At 42.7% G+C, this 22,390-nt stretch overlaps 1 protein-coding gene across 1 annotated transcript; it reads left to right on the top strand.

Moving 5' to 3' along the window:
- Positions 1-347: 347 nt before the first annotated feature.
- Positions 348-21,976, top strand: LOC137431546 (beta-secretase 1). Its single transcript, XM_068122972.2, has 9 exons — positions 348-694; positions 1,410-1,498; positions 2,288-2,522; positions 4,400-4,519; positions 8,306-8,440; positions 14,529-14,630; positions 15,098-15,247; positions 15,346-15,523; positions 20,603-21,976. Exons 1-9 carry the CDS (start codon positions 365-367, stop codon positions 20,974-20,976), a joined length of 1,713 nt encoding a protein of 570 aa, XP_067979073.2. The 5' UTR covers positions 348-364; the 3' UTR covers positions 20,977-21,976.
- Positions 21,977-22,390: the final 414 nt, after the last annotated feature.

The following is a 22,390-nucleotide window of genomic DNA, read 5'->3' as shown; positions in this document are numbered from 1 at the left end:
GTTTCCATGGAGACCGTCATGTTGTTAAGCGGTGCCGAACGCTCTGTTCCTTTGGGGTTCTTGCTTAAGCGCTTTGAATCAAGTCACCGCTTGGCGAGCGATAAGCAAGCCGCTTGGTAACGAAACATGCCCCAACAGGGCTGTATTCAGACACGAAAGAAAAATATGCATAAAGAATAAAGTCCGTTATACGTTTATCTGGGAGAACTCCAATTATTTTATTTCAAATACTGCAAGTCGAACTAATCAAGACCAATTGAATGAACTAATTTCAAAAACGAATCAAGACTAATTAAAAAAAAAAAAAAAAAAAATGAGACCGATTCGTGCGAACGAATTATGACTGTGGTTGAATGAATAAGGAATGTGGGGTGAACGAATCAACGTAGAACGGGGCCAGATTAAGTGGATTCTCTTCTCTGTCATCGCGCTTCCCATGGCGGCTCTTTGGCTCAAATGGCTCTCCCGCTGTTTGTGCTTTTTTATGACTTTTATCCTGTCCGTGTCCCAATCCCCGTCTCCCCCACTGAGGCTCAGGTTGCGCAGCCTCGGTTCCGGTGTCGAGGTCGGCGCTGGGGTCAGAGGTTCAGGTGGCGGTCTTCTGGTATCACGACCCCAGTTCGCAGACAGTCTGCGTGGCCGGCCCGGTCAGGGATACTACGTGGAGATGAGGGTCGGCAGTCCTCCTCAACTGGTGGGAATGGGGTTGGAGACTCACAATTTTACATGGGTATAAGTATAGGGAACCAACAGCATTACCATTAGGATTACGAAGGGAAGAAATTATGAGACCTGCGTCATGTTGAGTGATAAGATTGAGGTGTGCTACTGTTTGGAAGGGGTTGTTGAAATATGAGTAGAGTATGTGGGAACTGTGAAATAGCCTTTGCATTTTGGGGCGGGGCCATTGCGTTTTGGGGCGGGGCCATTGCGTTTTGAAGTGAGGTCGCTTTGTTTTGTGGTGGGGGCATTTCGTTTTGGGGTGGGGCTGTTGCGGTTTTGGGCGGGGCTGTTACGGTTTTGGGTGGGGCTGTTGCGGTTTTGGGCGGGGCTGTTGCGTTTTGGGGCGTGGCTGTTGCGTTTTGGGGTGGTACCATTTAGTTTTGGGGAGGGGTCGCTGTGTTTTGGGGAGGGGCCATTGCATTTTGGGGCGGAGTCATTGATTGCATTTGACAGGTGGGTGATAGTGATAGAGCACAACCACTTTCTATCGTTACAGTTGAAATCTTGTAGAAGGTTTTTGAGTAGGCAGATATTGTGGTGCATTGCATAGATCTTCTTCTTTTTTTAAAAATAATACATGACGCAGTAAAATATGATTTTTCCACGTCTAACGTAAGATAGATGATTGAACTAAATCTTGACGTCATAAATGGTGTATGAAAATGTTTGCATCTTCTCATCCCTAGCTTAACATTTTGGTTGATACGGGAAGCAGCAACTTCGCTGTGGGTGCCGCTCCTCACCCTTTCCTGCTACGATACTTCCATCGAGAGATGTAAGTTAGGTTTGTGGTCATTGCTATTATGATGCCGATAGCCTCGCAATGCATTTCTTGAGTAGTTCCTTGATGTTGTAAATATTCAAGCTAACCACTCCTGCTGATCTGCTAAAACTCTGCAGACCCTCTCCATTTGAACTAACCCTCTATTGATTTTTTAATATTTTTTTTAACTCTGATTGTACATTTCTTTTTTAAAGTTCCCCATTGAAACCAGGAGCAGCTCTGGTAGACCTTTTAAGTCCATCACGTATGAGCTCCTGCTCTGAACTCACTTCAGATATTTTGATTCTCTCCCTATCATGTGACGTTGGGCAGCATGAGGTAATAGGTATGCACACTCACCAGTGAGCTGTCTAGCTGAGGTTTTAATCTCGACACAGCTGTAAACTATCATCCTGGTGTTTCACATGCAGGGTGGGGCATCAATGCGTGTGCCATCCATCAGAAGGACGTTACGCCGTGGACCCGTCTTCTGGCACGAGTCGTTGATGAATGTTAAATATTTCACCTATCGTTCACGAAGGGTTTGCGACGTTTCACCAGCACACCAAACGAATCACAATTTGCTGCCTCACTGCTGGGAAGGCAACGGCAAAACACCCAGCATAACTTTTGCCAAGAAACCGCTTCGACGACACCGATGTTCTGTCCATTCTTTGTTATATTTAATTGATTAAGCATGTCATTGTCATGCTGAACTTCTGCCATGATCCATCAAACATCAGAACTCTTTGTCCTCGCAAACTGCACACTGAGTGCCACCCATCCTTCTGCTTTATTCAGGTCTCACACATATGAGGGTGGTGGTCGACGGGTCTTTGTACCATACACCCAGGGGAGCTGGGAAGGTGAGCTCGGATCGGAATTTGTGTCACTGGGAGGTGAGGATGGCAAGGAAGGCAAAGAAGAAGCGAATGTGCGAGTAAATGTAGCAGCAATTACACGCTCAAATGGATTCTTCATCAATGGCAGCAACTGGGAGGGGATTCTTGGCTTAGCGTTTGGCTCCATTGCAAGGGTAAGTACAGAGCAATGTGATTTGTGGAGAATCTCGGTGTTTCGGGGTGGGCTAAGAGATTGCTCTCTAGTAACAGTATTGCTATTCTACCTGAAAATAAATTGGTCTTAGTGTCAGGAAAGGATATTAATGAGTCATTTTGAAACAACCTTATACAGACTTGGCATTTAATATGGAATTTTTTTTTTTTCTTGACGGGTTTACTTTCTTAACTCAGTATATCAATCTGGTGAGTTTCTTTTACACTTTGGTGATTTATTTGTTAAAAGAACCATGTCACTGATTGTCTGTCACAGCAAGAAGTCAACAACAGGATTATATCACAGGTGGCGTGGCAAAATGTACGGACAGGTGCATTTGATGATTGGCTTCACAGTCGGGTATACAAGGGTTGTTGCGTTCTGTATTAGTGGAAAACAACTGCTGCACATCTCCAAAAGTTATTGCCGCTTCCTCTGGAGATGGTCCGTCAACTCGACAATGCTGTTTGTCATGGAGTGGTGGCTTTACGAAATTACGGCATGAAACAGCGTGCTATTGCTCGGCAGTATGGCATCACTCAAGGTCAGGTGTCAAAGATCCTGAAACGAAATGCTCAGAGGGGTGTCCCTACTCCAATACCGAGGCCAGGACGTCCCCGCAGAACCACAAGTAGGGATGATCGCCAGCTGCACCGGTTAGTCCGCAATGGCCGTACCAAGTCAGCTAATCGGCTTAGGGCTGAGTGGCAGCAACTGACAAATGTGCCTGTATCCAGAAGGCTAGTCAATCAACGAGTGGTTCAAGCAGGCTATCGTGCCAGGCGTCCCCTGAGAAAGCCACGCCTGACCAGACAACACCGCCAGCACTGATTGCAGTGGGCCAGAGAGCACCGTCAATGGCAGCCAGGACACTGGAATCACGTGATCTTCAGTGACGAGTCTAGATTTCTGGGCTATCATCAAGATGGCCGCGTCCGAGTGCGCAGACAAGTGCATGAAGCCTACAACAAAGATTGCATAGTGCCAAGAGTCCAAGCTGGAGGTGGTGGGGTGACCGTTTGGGCTGCTTTTCATGCAGGGGGCAAAACTGACCTGGTTGTTCTGAATGGAAACCTGAACCAGTTCAAGTACAGGGCCATTCTGGAAGAAACATTGCCTCCATTTGCTCGTGCAGCCTTTCGAGGAAACTTTGTCTTCCAGGATGACAATGCACGGCCTCATCGTGCTCGCATGATCCAACACTTTCTTGCTGACTGTGGTGTAGAGCATATGGATTGGCCTGCCAAGTCCCCGGATATGAATCCGATAGAGAACTTGTGGGCAGAATTAACGCGTCAAATCGACCACTTGGACCAGCAGCCGACCTCTGTGCGTGAATTGCAGCAGGCTATTGTCACTGCATGGCAAGCGATTCCTGTCGAAACCTTGGCAAATCTCGTGAACAGCATGCCTCAACGTGTACGTGCTCTCCTGAATGCTCGTGGGGGTTACAGGAAGTACTGAACTGTAATTTTACTGTCCGTAATCCCAGTCGTAATTTAACTTTTGTTTTTGTTAAAAAAAAAATTGGCTAATGTGCAAAATAAAGAGATACTTCTGGAAAACGTACAGAAGTTTAACACAGTACTGTCCTTGAATTGAGTTTGATATCAGTTTCCATCACGTTAAGGATCAATTTATTTGTTTCGAAATGTCAAATGTGGTTTTTGTTTCTTTCAAAGGTCACATTAACAAAATCTCGAATAATTTCAACGTAATTCCAATGAACTTTTGGTTCTAAGACATCTTGAAAAGTAAGTTCATCCCCACAAAAAAATATATTCCATATTAAATGCCAAGTCTGTATATGATTGACAAGGTAACTTTTCCCCTCTTTTTCCCATGTTTTGATCCCAGCCCGATCCAGGTCTCGAACCTTGGTTTGACTCCTTTGTGCGCCAAACACATGCTCCTGACATCTTCTCACTGCAGTTCTGTTCACAAGGAGAAGCTGTGGGAGGAGAGGGGGGCACCATGGTAAAAACTTGTGCTGCAGATGGTAGGAGGGGAGCTTTGTTCAGTATTATGTTTTCGTTTGTCTCTCCCCCTTTCCCCACTGCCTTTATTTCCAAATCCTTCATCGATGCGCAAATATAGTCACAAACCTTGCTTTGGGTGAAGGCATTTATCTTATTATAGAATGGACATGAGTGGTGCGAGCCCCGGCCGAGTCGTACCAAAGCCTTAAAAACGTACGTGTTTCTCCCTTGTTTGAAGCTTAGCATTTAAAAAATAGAGCATGGAAAATATCCCATAGGTTGGCAGCCATGGGAAGGAGGAAATTCCTTCTGGATTGCCCTGCTGTGTGCAGAGAGAAAAGCAAGACCATAAAGATGATGTCACTGGTACCCAGAGTGCTCCGGGAAGTGGTCACTTCCCCCAATCTCAGTGGCTGTGTTTGTGTGAATGTTAAGTCTGGTGTTGTCTCATGTATCTGACTGCATGTGTGCATGATTTGGGTCACAGTTCCTCTACAACCTTGAGAGCGTGTAAAAAAAGTTAAAAAAAACAAAAAAAAACAAAACATGCCATAACCTGTTGGTTTATGGTGTTTTATGCAAACAGAGTAATCAGGTGCTGAGAAGAGATAATATCCAAAGGCCATGGTAGGCTTAGAAAATCAATGTGAAGATATTTACTAGAATGGTGCTTGGTAGAGCACATACCTCCACCAGGCTGAACAGGTTACGCTTTGTATTCGCTGATAGGCCGGATCTGGAAATGGACCTGAAATCTAATCGGCTTGTTCTTGTCACTTAATAAACTCTTCCACCAAGTTTTTCTCATAACCTGTCCATGAACTTTTGCGATATCGTGCTATATATCCGTTTTTGGCCGTATCACTCAATGGTGAAGAATCACTTTAAAATATTCTCGTATCCTGATCTGGATCTTCATCAAAATCGAATCAATTCGTCCTTGTCATACACCCAACCTGTCCACCAAATGTCGAATCAGTCCACAACGTTTTGAGACATCCCGCTCACAAATAAAGAAACACAGAAGTGAAAACATAACCTCCATCCACCTTTGTAGGCAGAGGTAATTATATTACATAGGTGACGGTATCATGGCAAGGACACTCGGTTAGCATCCCAGTGGTTACGGGTTGGAATCCTGCTGAGGGTAATCGCTGTTAGATTGTCAGTAACAACACCAGCTCTCACATTAATGTCCTTTGAGAAAGGGGTAATTTTGATGGTCCACCGGACTTGGCTGCGAGGTTGTACTGTACCTGTGGACACTGTGGTTGATTTTTAAATGTCTTCACAGTAACCTTGTATGGGCACTTAAACAATATCTATGAAAAAGCATTATTGCCTGCTCTCCTCACCCCAACTTCCCCACATTCATAACACAGCCCTACCTAACTAGTAATAATTAAAACCTTTTTATGCCTCCGCCGACAAAACCTACAGTCTCCAGAGGCATTATGTTTTCGGGTTGTCCTTCCGTGCATACGTCCGTCCGTATGGACGAAACCTCGTTTTTCTCAGCAACCATATGTCCGATTGAGACGAAACTTTCAGGGTAGGAGTGACACCCATGCAGAATGTTTTTATGATAATTGTGACATAGGTCACGTGGTATGGCAGCCATCTTGGATTATAAGCAAATAATAAAAAATTTATTTCTCGGAAACCGCTGAATGGAAAAATTTAAAACTTTACACATTGTCAGGTACTCCCAATGGGGAACAAAACCATGATAATGATGACGTCATAGGTGAAGTATACCAGCCAAAAATGTTTTAATCGAATTCCTTATCCTAAAAATCTGAAATTGCATGCACATGATCTATGACCGAGTTGTATTGAAATATTAAATTTATGACATCATAGGTCACATGGTTTGGCAGCCATATTGTATTGAAGGAATATATTAAATAATTATAACTCTGAAACCGCTCACCCTATCGATGCGAAATTTTGCATATATCATCTAACAGCACTGTTGCATATACAGCAATACCCCGTTTTACGCCATTTCGACCTACGTCAAATGCGACTTTACGCCACTCTTCTAGAGTAAATTTCAGTTCAGCGAACGTCATTATGTGCGCTTTACGTCACTCCTACATCATAATAGGAGGACGTGAAAAAAATTAATTTTTCCTTTAAAATATATTTAAAATAAATAAAATAGTACATAAATTAACAATAAAAAGCTAAAAAACTATTTAAAATACAATAAAAAGCACATTAAAAATATTTTAAAATGTATGTACAGTATACTGTACGTATGCGTAGCTGCTGGTTCTCATTCAAAACAAAGGCGACGCCATATCCATTTTGTCCTGTGCTGCGGTCGCATGCTTGCTTTGCCTTTTGCTGGTATTTTTGTGATTATTCCTTTACTGTGTAAAGGTTCCTTTTCTGTGTAAAACATCCAACATAACGTGGCAACGGCGAAACATGACAACGATGCCGGCTCAGACGTCTGTCCGTGGCAGACGTCACGTCACCGTGCAGAGTGTGCAATGTCCGCGACGAGGTCAGGCCCCATGGCCCATGTGAAACGAACGACCGTGTCATGCCTCGAGCCGGGGTACCTCGCCGGCATCCGGCGTCGACGAACCGATCAACGTGTGCATGTGCATGGATTTGCAAATGCCTGCCTGTACGTCATCGTTTCTGTGTATAGTATGTTGCATCGTCCAAAAAAAAGAAGCACGCAACTTCGGCCGCTCGAGGAAAGACGGGGCACGCCTACGACTCGGAGGTGAGCGTCGATCCCCGGGGCGGCCGGGTTCACGGAACCCTGAGTTCGGTCGTTCATCACAGACGACACGACACGACCACCGGTGAAACTGCTCGGATACGTTGGGTAAAGCACGCCGTGGTGAAGCGGGCCGCGGAGCCACTCGGCACACAAGCCCGCTCACGGTCGACACGTCCGTGCCGGTCACCCCGTTCGAGGAGAAGACCCGACCGATAGAAAACAACAGAGGGACTCCCGACGGAGGGACTCCCAACGGGGAGCGGCAAAGATTCAGGGCAAAGCCGCAGCCTCCTCTAGTTATTTACTCAAGTTTTACGGTGTTTGTCTTCATTTTAAGGCATTTTGAAGACGTTACGCCCGGTTTACGTCAAAAACCGAGTTACGTCACGGCTTATGGAACCAATTAATGACGTAGGCCGGGGTATTGCTGTAGTTTTAAAATGATGATGTCATAGGTCACGTGGTTTGACAGCCATCTTTGATAGAAAAAGTAACCTCATCCAATCAACACGAAACTTCACAAACGTGATCCCCTACCCATACATATGCAGAGTGATGGCATCTACCCGTTGTTGGACTTGGGGAGGCATATTGGCAACACAGTCGCATTGTTCTAGTTAAAATTGTAATTGGTCATCATTGTATGCAAAATGCAAGTTTGTTTCACTCTATTTATTTTATTTTATTATTTTGTCCTAATAGTCATCAGGGTCAATTGAAAAATCTCTCCAAGTTCTGCCTAATAGTTGCGTTGAGGTCTCAGGCCATACTAGCAGTCTGTGTTTTATTGATTTGATATCCTCCATGTTGCAGAGTTAATGACTTACCTGTATGTTTACATTGAGACGTTCACCTTCTGTTTACTCCGTTCTTGTTCTTCTCACATATCTGGGTACCGCAAAATGTTCAGATGCTTGTAGCCTTTTAAGTTGGCGCTCCAAATTCCCTTCCTGGTGGTGATGTTACACTTTGCTCAGGAATATTGAGCAGATGTGGTGAGCAGCATTTCACTTTTCATTCAGAATAATTTGTGTTCTGCAGACTCTGGGTGGAATAGAGGAAGAGTTGGGTGAAGGACCAATCTGGTACACTCCTCTTCGCCGGGCCTGGTACTATGAAGTTGTGGTGCTGGGAATGGAGGTTGGAGGTCATGATCTTGGCCTAGATTGCAAAGAAGTAAGATGTTTTTCAAACAGCTGGTTATTAGTCCCCTATCTGGAGGGGACTATGGGTTTGCTCTCCATCTGTGTCCGTCCGTCTGTCCCACCTATGGTTTTCTGCACTTTCTTTCCATACCCTTTAACATGTTCAACTGAATCTTGGTACATGGCTTTATTATGATAAGTTACAGAACAATTTTGAGTTTCGGGACGTTTCGCCAATTTTCACGGAGTTATGCCCTTTTTGAACTTAGAAAATATCACATATTATATGCACATGAGTCCGTTTTCAGCTGCCCTGACTCCACCCCACTGCTTTTCACCTATTACCTGGTCGGCTCGCCTGACTCCACCCCAAATGAAGCAGCACCACACACTTCAACAACAAAGAGCAAACCAAACTAAATGTCTGTGGTTTAAATACGACAGGTTCCTCCAAGATCCTCTCTAACGATGTTCTAATCATTTGCACCTGAGCTGGTGCACCCGATTCTAATTTTAGGTGTTTGAAGTAGTGATAAATGTCGGGGTGTACTTACTTTTTCCACATGTGAAATTTGCATTTATGTTCATTTAAATTATACAATGGACTACAAAATGTAAATGTTTCATGATATTTGTTATATTATATCACCTTTATCTATCAATATTGTTGAAATGAAGATCAAATAGCTGTATGTTGAAATATGTTGAAAAAGTCAAAACTTTACATGGGGTGTACTTACTTTTTCACATGACTGTATATAGCAGGATATCTCAAAAAGTTATGGACGAGTTATGACTAAACTTGGTGGACGAGTCGGTTAGGTGACGAAAACAAGCCGATTAGACTTTGGTTCAGGTCCGAATCCAGATCCGGCCTATTAGTGGGATATAAAATGTAAACTGTTCAATCTGGTGGAGGTATGCGCTCCCCCGAGTGCTGTTCAAATTGGTGTTGTTGTCCCCCAGCTTTGGATAATGTAACTCTAAAATATATTTCAAGAGCTTTGTCCAAGTTGTATAAAATATATATGTACATTTGTCATTTTATTTATCCAGGAGTAAGGCTTTTGTTTGTTTGTTTCCACCCCACCCCACTGCACCCCTCAACACTGAGCTCCCATTAAATTATTCAAGCATTTGTTTGTTTCTGCTTGAGGTCGCAAAGCCTTGTTCGATTAATGAATTGCCAAGCAACACAGAAATGTGTGAATCGTTTGATGTAAGAAAATGGGACCGTTGGGGAGTAGCAGGACATGAGTGTCGAATGGATAAATATGTTCAGTGTGAAATGACAAAGGTGTGATATCCACTGTAGCTATCCTGGAATGGTCTTTATGGTCCATCATGGTTTTTCTGTGGCCACCTGAGCATTCAAGTTGTTATTATTATTGCTTGTGAATCCACAGATTGCAGGCCTCGTGAATATCAGACCTGCTCCCACCCACACTGTGGTGGTGGAACGTTTTGAACTCTGCGTTATTTTCCTGTCCCGCCTCTCATTCATTCCAAATTTTATTTGGCGATTCTTTGTGCAGTAAATTGTATGGCTCAGCATTATTGTGCTTGCCTCTCTTTTGGTTCCATATTTGATTCTCAACGAAACATTGTGCTGAGTATCAGCCTCAGTTTTCCCAAACATTTTCCTCCCTGTGCCTTTTAAATTAAATTATTCTGATAAGTCTTCAGAGGTCGTATGGCTTATTCTTAATTTTGCAATGACACCGCGTGGTTTCTAAACAATATTTATTCATTAAACTGCTTAGGGAAAGGCATATTTAATATGTAGAATTGTAAGATATTATCTTCAGTTATTATTATGTAAGAATCATCATGAGATGAATTCCATCGGTACCTCGTAAATGCCACTTGCAAGATCAACATGGAAAATGTTTCTTAATTTTAGACGTTAGGATGTGAGATTTGCACTATTTTTGAACACCACATGAATGACTACTTTTGAATGTGCAGTATTTTTCCACCATTCATGCATTGAAGCAGTAATGTTTCCTGGAAGTCCTTGTAGGCCACTGTTTGGTATTTCCATTTGAGCTCATGGCTCATGTTGTTGCAATCCTAGAGTTAAATTCCACATCATCTGTTGATCTGACCGTTGTGTGCTGATGTCCCTGAAATTTATCTAAAAGTCCATGGGTATCTCCATGGTCCTGTAGGGTGTATTCCTTGCTTCGGGCTGACCAACATCAAACATTTATGAGCTTATTTTTTTGTTAGCGTGTGCATTTATTAATATTGTATTATTATTATTATCATTATTATTATTACTAGGGCGTGCCCGCACGTACGTGCTTGCCCGTACGTGCTTGCCCGTACGTGCGTGCAAAAAAACATGCGTGCAAACAACAACAACAAAAAAAAACTTTGAAACCACGTGGCAGTAACGACCACAGAACTCCCCCCCCCCCCCCCCTCTATTTACATGAAATGGTTTGGTCCATTCGCAAAGCCAAAGCGAACGGCTTGCGAGTACGGTGACCATACCTTGGGAACCACTTGTCCGATTAATTTCAAACCTTGAAAAGGCACATCCTCGGGTCCCCAGCAATATACCTGGCAAGTTTCAAGTATATCGGACCGGTAGTTGTCGAGAAACAGCGGTCGCATACAGACAGACAGACACACACACACACACACACACACACACACACACACACACACACAGAGATTGCTGGAATTATATAGAGACTAGGGCGTGCCCGCACGTACGTGCTTGCCCGTACGTGCGTGCAAAAAAACATGCGTGCAAACAACAACAACAAAAAAAAACTTTGAAACCACGTGGCAGTAACGACCACAGAACCCCCCCCCCCCCCTCTATTTACATGAAATGGTTTGGTCCATTCGCAACGACCACAGAACCCCCCCCCTCTATTTACATGAAATGGTTTGGTCCATTCGCAAAGCCAAAGCGAACGGCTTGCGAGTACGGTGACCATACCTTGGGAACCACTTGTCCGATTAATTTCAAACCTTGAAAAGGCACATCCTCGGGTCCCCAGCAATATACCTGGCAAGTTTCAAGTATATCGGACCGGTAGTTGTCGAGAAACAGCGGTCGCATACAGACAGACAGACACACACACACACACAGAGATTACTGGAATTATAGATAGATTATATTCCTCCGATCGTGACTCCAATCCCGATGTTATCAAAGTTTTATTTCCTGCCAATGTACTCACTATACAGATTGAACAAGGTGAGAGAATGCACCCCTGTCCGACCCCTTTTCCTATTCCAAACCATTCTCTCTCCATACTTCTTACCGTGGCATATCATGTCGTGTACAGGCCTCTTAGCAGATCTTTCAGGTGCTCCGGCATCTCTATTTCTCTCAGTATAATCCACATCAATTCATGGTCAATACAATCGAAAGCTTTGCTATAATCTATCAAACAGTGTTACACCTTCCTTTGATATTCCTTTGCTTTTTCCATGATCCACCTCACATTTGCGGTTTTATTTCTAGTCCCTCTTCCTATTCTGAAACCTGCTTGCTCAACAGGCATTTCTCGCTTAATGAAGTCTTCTATTCTGTGTTGAATGATCTTTAGCAATATCTTGCTCGTAGTATATGAAATCAAGGTGATGGCTTGGTTATTTGAACATTCTTTTGCATCCCCTCTCTTTTTGGGAATGGTATGTACAGTGCATTCAGAAAGTATTCAGACCCCTTCACTTTTTTCACATTTTGTTATGTTGCAGCCTTATGCTGAAATCATTTAAATTCATTTTTTTCCATTAATCAATCTACACTCAATACCCCATTGTGACAAAGAGAAAACAGGATTTTAGAAAGTTTTGCAAAATCACATTGACATAAGTATTCATACCCTTTGCTATGACACTTGAAATTTAGCTCAGGTGCCTCCCATTTCTCTTGATCATCTCTGAGATGTTTCTACACCTTGATTGGAGTCCACCTGTGGTAAATTCAATTGATTGGACATGATTTGGAAAGGCACACACCTGTCTCTATAAGGTCTCACAGATAACAATGCATATCAGAGCAAAAACCAAGCCATGAGGTCGAAGGAACTGCCTGCAGAGCTCAGAGACAGGATTGTGTTGAGGAACAGATCTGGGGAAGCCTACAAAAAAATTCTGCTGCATTGAAGGTTCCCAAGAGCACAGTGGCCTCCATAATTCTTAAATGGAAGAAGTTTTGAACAACCAAGACTCTTCCTAGAGCTGGCTGCCTGGCCAAACTGAGCAATCAGGGGAGAAGGGCCTTGGTAAGAGAGGTGACCAAGAACCAGATGGTCACTCTGGCTGAGCTCCAGAGATCCTGTGTGGAGATGGGAGAAACTTCCAGAAGGACAACCATCACTGCAACACTCCACCAATCTGGGCTTTGTGGCCAGATGGAAGCCAAACAGTTCAATCTTGGTTTCATCAGACCACAGAATCTTGTTTCTCACAGTCTGAAAGTCCTTTTGGTGCTTTTTTGCAAACTCCAACCAGGCTTTCATGTGGCTTTCACTGAGGAGAGGCTTCCATCTGACCACTCTGCCATAAAGCCCAGATCGGTGGGGTGGGAGGCCAGAAGCAAACAGGCAATGCAGATACGGCGAATGCTAAAGCATGAAACCAATAAATTCCACATTCCTGTAGCACCTTCAGTCACACGTCAGACATGGACAGCAAGTTCCTGAAGGACTTCCATGAAAAACGTACCCGTTCGCAAACAAACGGGTACGTTCACGTATAGAAACATCGATCGTGGGACCGTGGCGAATCTGCATGTGGCGATCCGCAAAGTTCACGTTCAGAAAGTAGAAACCATCACGGCATGTCGTCATTCACTTGAACTCTATATCTTTTTTCATTCCAAACAACATAACTCCAATTAATCACAAAATAAACTTTTAACAACATTGTTAATGTTTCCTTCATTGTAAAAACTACCAAATCAACAGTTAAAAGGATTTTGAGCCAATAGCTGTTACGGCCTTGGCAAGATCGATGGAGACAGCGATCTGTTAGCGTATTCACCTCCCAAATAGCTATGTGGAATTCTCTCATGTAGAGATTAAATGTTGTTTGAACTTTGGCCGAGGTCATTATTTACTTTTAATGGTGTTTATATACGAATGATGTTTAAAAGAGATACTTGCATTGCAGTGGTACGTGTAATTAATAGACATACTCGTGTTCCAATAATACATAATTAGTAGGCATATTCATGCTTCAATAACACGTCACTAATGGACATGTTCGCATTTCTAAAGTACATAATAGACGTACTCGTATTACAATACGTAATTAATGGAAACTAGACAGCCCATTGCTGTTAGGCGTGCAAACCTACCCCCTTTAATCTATCTACTCAGCAACCCCTTCTCCCATTCCCCTCTACCCCTTCATACGTTCCCCTCAATCCCTTAATCCACTCCCACCTATTCTCCTCATCTCACTGCTTTCTATACACCTTCACATACTTCCAGTCAATCCAATCGCTCACTTCCCTCAACCCCTTCGTCCATTCCCACTTCTATCCCTTCTCTAACTTCCTTTTTTTTAAACGGTGAATACGTGAGGCACGAATGTAGAAGCAGGTCACTTGTTATGAACCGCAAATGTTGAGGTCTGACTGCGCAAGATACTCACGTTCTTTGTGGACAGACATACCCTCTCTTCTGGTGAGGGTAATAAATGTGACTTTTTAGCTGGTCATTTCGGAAAGTTTCGTTAATGCAAATCGGATAGGACCTGCTTTGCATTTGGGATGCTTTCTAGTTGTTCTTTTCATTCATTTTGTTTTTACTGTCAGACTTGCCCAGTAGAGTTAAACCTAATTGACATTCTCTATTTCATTGAAATGTAATAGAAAAGGAAAGAAGATTTTTTTTTTGACTTGTCATAGCACAGTTAGGTATGTTAATCCACTGGTTCCAGAATGGCCACCAAACACTTAACGAGGTTATTTGTGGAACTAATCCGATCCATCACACCTGAACCGTTGGACTTGATTCCATAGATCTCTAGTAGCTGGTATACACAGTGGTGGTCATTTGTCACTCTAAGCAATTAACTCAATAAATATGTAGAAATTGTGTTGCTCATGTCTGTGCTTTCTCTGGTTTCCTTTCTAACTGTAGTACAACTACGACAAGACAATTGTGGACAGTGGTACAACGAACCTTCGCCTGCCTCATCGTGTGTTCTCAGCAGTTGTGTCTGCAATACGACAGAGCTCAACGGTAAGTGAATATTACAAAGTAATTAAAGCACAGGTTAAGGCCATTTGGTCCATTAGCCTTGTGCCATGTCCACATCATGACAGTCTCATCTACTTGCAGGCTTGAATTGGTCTACTCTTTTCTAAATGTATCCTCCAGGGCCGTAACACAAATGCAAATGAGACTTTGATTACATCCATGTTCCAATAGCAGTATCCTTCGAGAAGTCTCCCCTGCTGGGATAACAACAGAATTCATGACAATTTTTCATTTGAGTTCAACTTTGTTGGGAATCTAACCTAAACTCGATGGCGAGCACACTACTAACTGAACTCGCATGCTGCCCCTCTTTCAACATGAGCCCTGGCCCATATCGTGCTTGTGATTAGCTGTTGCCTTTGCTAAAGATTCCTTCTCCCTCTTGTTCCTGCTGTTTTGCCAAAACAGCTCGGCCATTCTCGCTAATCGTTGCCAAAATCCTCTCCCAGGCGGAAAGATTTCCCGCAGGCTTCTGGCAAGGCGAGCAGCTCGTGTGCTGGCGTAAAGGTGGGACACCGTGGCACCGTTTCCCTCCACTGGCACTATACTTGCCACATGAGAGTGGAAACTACTCCTTCCGCATCTCCATCCTACCCACCGTATGCTTTCCATCATTCACGTAGCCTTATTCTGATTGACTTTGAAACACAATGTGTTGTTTTTTTGGTGTAATGATCCTCACTTGCATCTCCAACAGCAATACTTGCGCATGGTGCAAGAGGCCGGCTCAGAGGGAGACTACTGTTATAAATTTGCCGTGTCTTCTTCGGGAAGTGGCCTTGTACTTGGCGCTGTCGCCATGGAAGGCCTGTATGTGGTGTTTGACCGCAAACTCCGCAGGCTGGGCTTCTCTGCCTCTGCCTGTGGCGATGATGGTGAGAAATGGTATAATTATGCTGATTATATGCCGATATGTTTTTGTTTTCATCCTTTTTTTTTTTCTTTTTTCTTTTTTTAATAACCTCAAATTTGGCAAAAATATTATTGTGGAGAATTAAAAGGAAATCTTCAATTCTAGATTATAAACTGTAAGATGCTTCAATCATAAGCAAAACAAAGACTTGTACAAGTTATTTATTAAAAGTTAAATATCTAATTAGCAAAATTGAATATGACAGGACATACATCAAATTGGGGTTAAGGTCTTGCCGTTTATGCTTATTTATTTCGGTTTGAGGTTTGAAGAGTGAAAAGCAGATCGTAAATGGCCTCTGAAACTCGCAACAAAGTACAATTAGGCCCTGCTGTTTGTCGCCTCGATACACGTTTCGCTTGTATGTCATTGCCAATGTGACAGCAATGTGGCCTACTACTTTCTAGGGTTGGGAGAAAAAAATAACAGTGACAACATTGGGGAGTCATGTCAGGACGTTCCGTCAAATATGTGGTGAAAATCTCTTGCCTGAATGTGTCAACAACTTCAAAGGATTTGAGGAGACAGTCTCAGAAGTTCAACATGACCTTGTGGGGCTGGCCATTCAAGTTGGCTTCGATGACATAGAAGAGGCGGACATTGTGGAGTTGCTTGAGTCTCATGGAGAGGACTTATCTGATGCAGTTGGACCAACAACGAGCTATATAAGAGTATGTTACCATGGAAGCATGACCCCCCTCGATCATAAACTATAAAAAAATATTTTCAGAGGCGTTTGTTCATACGGAAACGATAAAGGCAATTCTCAGGATGATCCAAACAGAGAACCCAGCAGAATGTTGTTTCACTTAGTCATACTTCTCAAGAACGCATCTCCAACATTGAGGCCGAACTGTAATAAATATTACATTGGAGAGGTTGAAGATGTCTTGATTTAAATTCAGACCTGAAAGATAGAATGCTCAAATTAGAAGTGGAAAGGAATAGTTGGACTTTATAAAAGATTCATTATTAATATCTAATCTTACTATAATGGAGCAAACGTGTTTGTCACCAATACTCCAAAATTGACATGTGGTGGAAATATCACCACCTGTGGTGGTAGTCGTTATTACAAATAATCTTCCTTTATCCTATGAAATGGAATATGATATGTTGTGAGCAATAAAATTAATTTTAACAATGACAAAAATGATAAAGTGCATTTCCAAGACGATGCTGCAGGACATTGCCCACCGTAGGTAGGCAGAGAAGAGCGGTTGTGAGTGCCCACTAGTATGTCTAATATATAAAGATCAATTTATTTGTTTGTTTATATATAGATATGCTTTAAAAACTAAAAAACTATGGAACCAAATCCAACCAAATTTTGCCTGTGGCTTAAGAGTACCCCAAGTATGGTTTCTGTTGGGGGTAGCGTATCTATGGGAGGGGGTTCGTGGTGGAAGGCAGACCCACATTCTCTCTATGTAAATGTGTATCGTATAGCACCATCCAGTGGTATCCGGTATTACAAATCATCGTACTCTTCTTATCTTCTCTACTATATAAAAGAGATGTCTCTCTGTGTGTGTCGCCATTTTTCTCAGAGATGGCTGAACGGAACTTCGTCAAACTTTCAGAGGTTCATCAGTGAGTGCCTGGGAGTGTTCAGTTATATACAAGTACACATTCGCATAAAACCGAAAACCATAAACCGAAAAACTTTGCACCTCTATATCTCTGAAAGCGCTGCATAGAAAAATTGAGACATGGCTCATTGTAAAGAACTCTCCATGGGGAATAAAATATGTTAATGATGATGTCATAGGTGCCTCCATTATGACGTCATAATTCGACAAGTACAAAACTTCATCCTATCAAGATGAAATTTCTTGAGCACCATGTCGGCATAAACTGGTGGAGAAAAAAAAATAATGATGTCATCGGTCACGTGGTTAGGCCGCCATCTTGGAAAAACCGAAAAACTTTGCACCTCTATATCTCCGAAAGCGCTGCATAGAAAAAATTGACATGGCTCATTGTAAAGAACTCTCTATGGGGAATAAAATATGTTAATTATGATGCAATAGGTGTCTCCATTATGACGTTATAATTCGACAAGAACAAAACTTCATCAGATCAAGATGAAATTTCTTGAGCATAATCTAGGAATAAATTAGTTTAGAAAAACAAAAATGATGACGTCATCGGTCACGTGGTTCGGCCGCCATATTTGTTTTAACATAAAAGCCTTAAAAACACAAAATACATCCTGGCGAGGGTTTGCAATCTGATTGCTCTTTTTCTTGTTGCTTTTGCATTATATTTGCCCTCATTTCAAATACTAGGGCATGCCCGTACTATATATATATCTAAAATTATATCCCCCCCCCTCTATTTACATGAAATGGTTTGGTCCATTCGCAAAGCCAAAGCGAACGGCTTGCGAGTACGGTGACAATCCCCCCCCTCTATTTACATGAAATGGTTTGGTCCAAAGCGAACGGCTTGCGAGTACGGTGACAATCCCCCCCCTCTATTTACATGAAATGGTTTGGTCCAAAGCGAACGGCTTGCGGAGTTTGGTAAAGAAATCGCCATAGCTCGGTAACTACTTCTCCGATTAATATGAAACCTTGAAAAGGCACATCCTCGGGTCCCCAGCAATATACCTGGCAAGTTTAAAGTATATCGGACCCGTGGTTGTCGAGAAACAGCGGTCACAGACACACAGACATACACACACACATACAGAGATTACTGGAATTATAGATAGATGTTAATGTTTCTTTATCACTTGAGCAATGCCGGGTATTCCAGATATAAATGCTTGTATACTTTATTTGGGGTACAAATACAAACACAACTTTGTCTGGGGGGTAACATAGGCTATGTGGCCACGGCCTCATGCGGGGGTGTGGGGGACCGGGGGAGGGGCGTAAATGTGGACTGTGTAGCTCCATCTGGTGAAGATGACAGGGGGTATTACAACTTCCTTTTTTACCTGCACAACACTGAGGTTAAAGTACTCTTTGCACAGGTAAATTTCTCCTCCTTCCCTTCCACCCCTCCCCCAAAACGGAGGGGCCTGTCAAAGCCCCCCCCCCCCCCAAAAGATGTGCATGTGGTATATCTTTACCCTCGCTCTCCCTTCACCTCTCTCTCCACTCCCTCCACTCCCTTCCTCACCCTCCCTCTCCTGCCTTCCTCCCCCTCCCCCCCCCCCCCCCACCCCCGGGCAACGCACACCCACTAGTCTTGTATAAATAAAGTTTAAACAATGTAACAATATGCATGACACAGTGAAGTTCATATCTGAGTGAAACTAATTGGAAATTTTCTGTTTCATTTCACTCATTTTAAGCAGAGGTTTAAACCAAAGCATCCAACACTGAGCTTCACAATGAAGCGGAAGTAATTTTTGCTCACACCACATACAGATGTAAGCAGCAAGGATGGTTGATGAAGGTGATGTTAGCTGACTTCCAAGCAGATGGGCAAAGATGACATCAGGCAAATTAAACGATGACTAGAGCAGAATGTTTGAAGTACAACATGTTGTCTTTTAATTATACTAGCAACGGTACCCACCCTACGGGCGGGGCTTCAATTGGGAAGCCGAAATGAAAAGGCAAAATATCAGAAATTGAAGGCAGAAATTTTGTGAATGTGAATGCTTCCTTGGACGTTTTCGTTAATGAGGCTTTCCGTTTGGGAGGCATTTTACCGGTTTATCTGAAACGGTACCTGCCCAGAAACATGTACCAGAGAAAACAAACGTTTTGGCAATGGCCTCTCCAATATTGTACCCGTTTGTGACGTTTGTCACATTGTCTCCAGTACCCGTATGTGACGATGTTTTCATTGTGACGAAAATATTCGAATTATTATTCGAGTATTCGAATTCGAATTTATTTATTCGTATTTATTCGAATTGCACGAATATGTGAATTGTGATTGTGTTTCATTGTGATGTTTGTGCGGCGACGGGCGGTGTGTACAAAGGGCAGGGACTTAATCAACGCAAGCTGATGACTTGCGCTTACTGGGAAGTCCTCGTTCGTGGGACACTGTCTCAAGCCCCAGTCCCCATCACGGATGGGGCTCAACGGTTTACCGAACATGACGGCGAAGGGCAAGGTACACGCTGGCCCGTCCAGTGTAGCGCGCGTGCGGCCCCGGACATCGAAGGGCATTAAACGTTCATTAAACATTAAACGTTCATTAAAGGATTACGAAACGAAAAACATTACGAAATTACATTCACACCATCACGTCAAACACTACCGTGAACACATACATCGTCACAACATCGTCACAATGAGAACATCATCACAATGAACGTTATGCGAACGCGAATGCTATGCGGGAGTCCAAACCTGAGAATGCTGGAGACCAAAGCCGAAATTTGGAAAACGAAATAGCCTATTTTACTCCCAGGGGTCCCAGGATTACACACCCAAAATATCTTTGCGATCGGTTCAGCAGTTTTTACGGTACCTTCGAACAGACAGACGGACATTTGGTGAATTATAGTAAGATCAGTCAGCGAAGCGACGGGTACTTTTTGAAAAATATAATCTGGTTATATAAATAATAGTTTGGTTATAAAATATAATCGGATTTAAAGATCAATTCACATTGACCTTACAAAAAAAATGAAAAATTAAAAGGCTGTAATATATATATATATACACTATTTTTTTATTTTTTTTTTGTGAGCAATATTACCCCTGGTCATTCTTCTTAAAACTTTTATTTAAATCATCGCAAATGTTTTATTGGTATTTCTGCTTGTGTGAAATGTGATGACCTGTGTACCACCATGTTCCTTTCCAAAAGCAAAATCTATCAATGTTTAGTGTTTTTGTTTAGATGTTCAATGTTGGTGTTATGGCTGAAACTGTTGTTTTTAAGAGTACAGTAGAAGGTTGAAGAATGTAAAAACATCAGGTTTTGATCACAAGTGTGAAATGCCGAATCTAACTTTGAGATTTTTCAGCACAAATAACATTTTATTGGTTGATTTTGACCAAGACTAACTTCCTTTCCTTCCATCCCCCTTCCCAATCCCTTTTATATTTCTCCCAATCCCTAGCACGTTCCCCACTTACACCACTTCCGATTTCTGGTCCACACCCAGCCTTGCCTTGGTCATCCTCTGTTTCCCCTACCACCCCATCCTCCTCGTTTTTCTCTTCTCCACCTCCTTTGGGAGGACATGCCCCCCTGTCACCTCCCTCAGCCCCCCTGGGGGGCCTTGCGGCCTGGGCTGCCTCGGAATGTGCGTACCATGCTCCACGCATACATGATGGCGCCCTGCTACGTGTGGCATATGCCATGGCAGCAGTTTGTGGTTTGTTTGTGGTGCCAGTTTGTGCCCTTACATTACAAGCACATTGTGGACGTCGTGCAAGGGTGACTGCCAGGCCTACTCCTGCACTCTCTGACAGCACAGCCCTGCTCAAATAGACCTGGAACCTCCTTGGCTCGGCCTGTCACTATCACCTTACCTATACTTCACCCTCTTAAACATCCCCCACTCACTCCCTTCCTTCCCCCCCTCTCTCACCTTTTCCCCTCCCACTCCTTCCATACCTTTAAACCCCTTTGTTCTTAGTCTTATTGTAAGGCTGAGAATATCTTTGTATTTACTACCCCTCCCTTCCTGTAGGATTTCATATCCAGGACCACGAAATGATTGTACTTTGCAAGTACACATGACTGATCATTGCTTTGTGGCGTGCAAGCAGCCATGACTCGTGTTCATGATATATTTGAACACCACAAAGGCAAAGGTGCATTTCTACCGCAAAGTTTAAATGTACCGAGACTGCTTCAGGTAGTATTGGTTCTACCCCAGCCAGACTTCAAGTGCATTATAAACACACGTATGATAATTTCATAAAAGAGTTTCCATATACATGTCAACTATATAGAGCAGCTACATATATGTCTTGCAGTTTTCTGGCCTACTTGCAAAAACTAAATGTCACATTACTTTGGACAAATGCATATAAATCATCCTTCAAAGGTATTGCCGCTTGTCCGTGTGCACATGCATGCACGTCATGGTAACCCACTGTACAGTTTTTAATTCCATACATATACATACATACCTCTTGCAATGTTTTACATTTAAAATTCGATCCCAGATCTCATACGTTGGAGAGATCTGTACACTGAGCGAGCATCACATGCTGTGCTGCTCTGTTTGCATAATGTGAACACATCGATTTTTATTTATTTTGAAGGACAGTTTATAAACTGTTCTCTGTTTCCGAGTGATATTCATTGAGAGATGGCACTAGTGTGCCAAATGATTTGTGTTGCCTTTTGATGAACTTGTTTTTTGATATGTTGACTTTATAATGTGTACAGAAATTTTACTATTATTATAATTTTACATGGACATGGATTTTATATTGGGTGTACCAAAGGTAACCAGACAAACAGTGTTTGATGAAAGATCTTTATTGTTTCAAACCCTACCTGGGTTCCTCTGTGGCTGCAGACATTCTCAAGTAGTACATACTGTCGTGGCCAAAAATATTGGCACCCTTGCACTTTTTTCAAATAATGCACCATTTCGTCCAGAAAATTGTTGAAATTAAAAAATATCTTGGTATCCACATATGTATTTCTTTGGTTTGCAATAGAACAAAACAAAAAAACCTGAAAAAAATACAAAATCCTAGCTTATTCCAACCAGAAATCCTAAAATGGCCCATTTCAAGCAGGTGATTCTCCTTTACTTTGGAATTGAACTCACCGATGGTGAGTTGCAGGTGCCTGCAATATAAAAATCACTCATTCAACCTGTGCAAATGGAGAGAATGAGTCATTCTGCTGTTTTGTGTCACTGTGTGTACCGCAATGCGCATGG

The sequence above is a fragment of the Myxine glutinosa genome, chromosome 7 (genome assembly GCF_964187855.1).
Source record: "Myxine glutinosa chromosome 7, kmMyxGlut1.1, whole genome shotgun sequence".
NCBI classification, from domain to species: domain Eukaryota; kingdom Metazoa; phylum Chordata; class Myxini; order Myxiniformes; family Myxinidae; genus Myxine; species Myxine glutinosa.
This window is presented reverse-complemented; position numbering and strand designations above follow the sequence as displayed.

Bases quoted from the DNA above. Each gene is read 5' to 3' on its own strand.
- LOC137431546 (XM_068122972.2), top strand. From the start codon at position 365: ATGTGGGGTGAACGAATCAACGTAGAACGGGGCCAGATTAAGTGGATT. The intron at 695-1,409 runs GTGGGAATGGGG...TCTCATCCCTAG, and splicing joins TCGGCAGTCCTCCTCAACTG to CTTAACATTTTGGTTGATAC. The intron at 2,523-4,399 runs GTAAGTACAGAG...TTTTGATCCCAG, and splicing joins CGTTTGGCTCCATTGCAAGG to CCCGATCCAGGTCTCGAACC.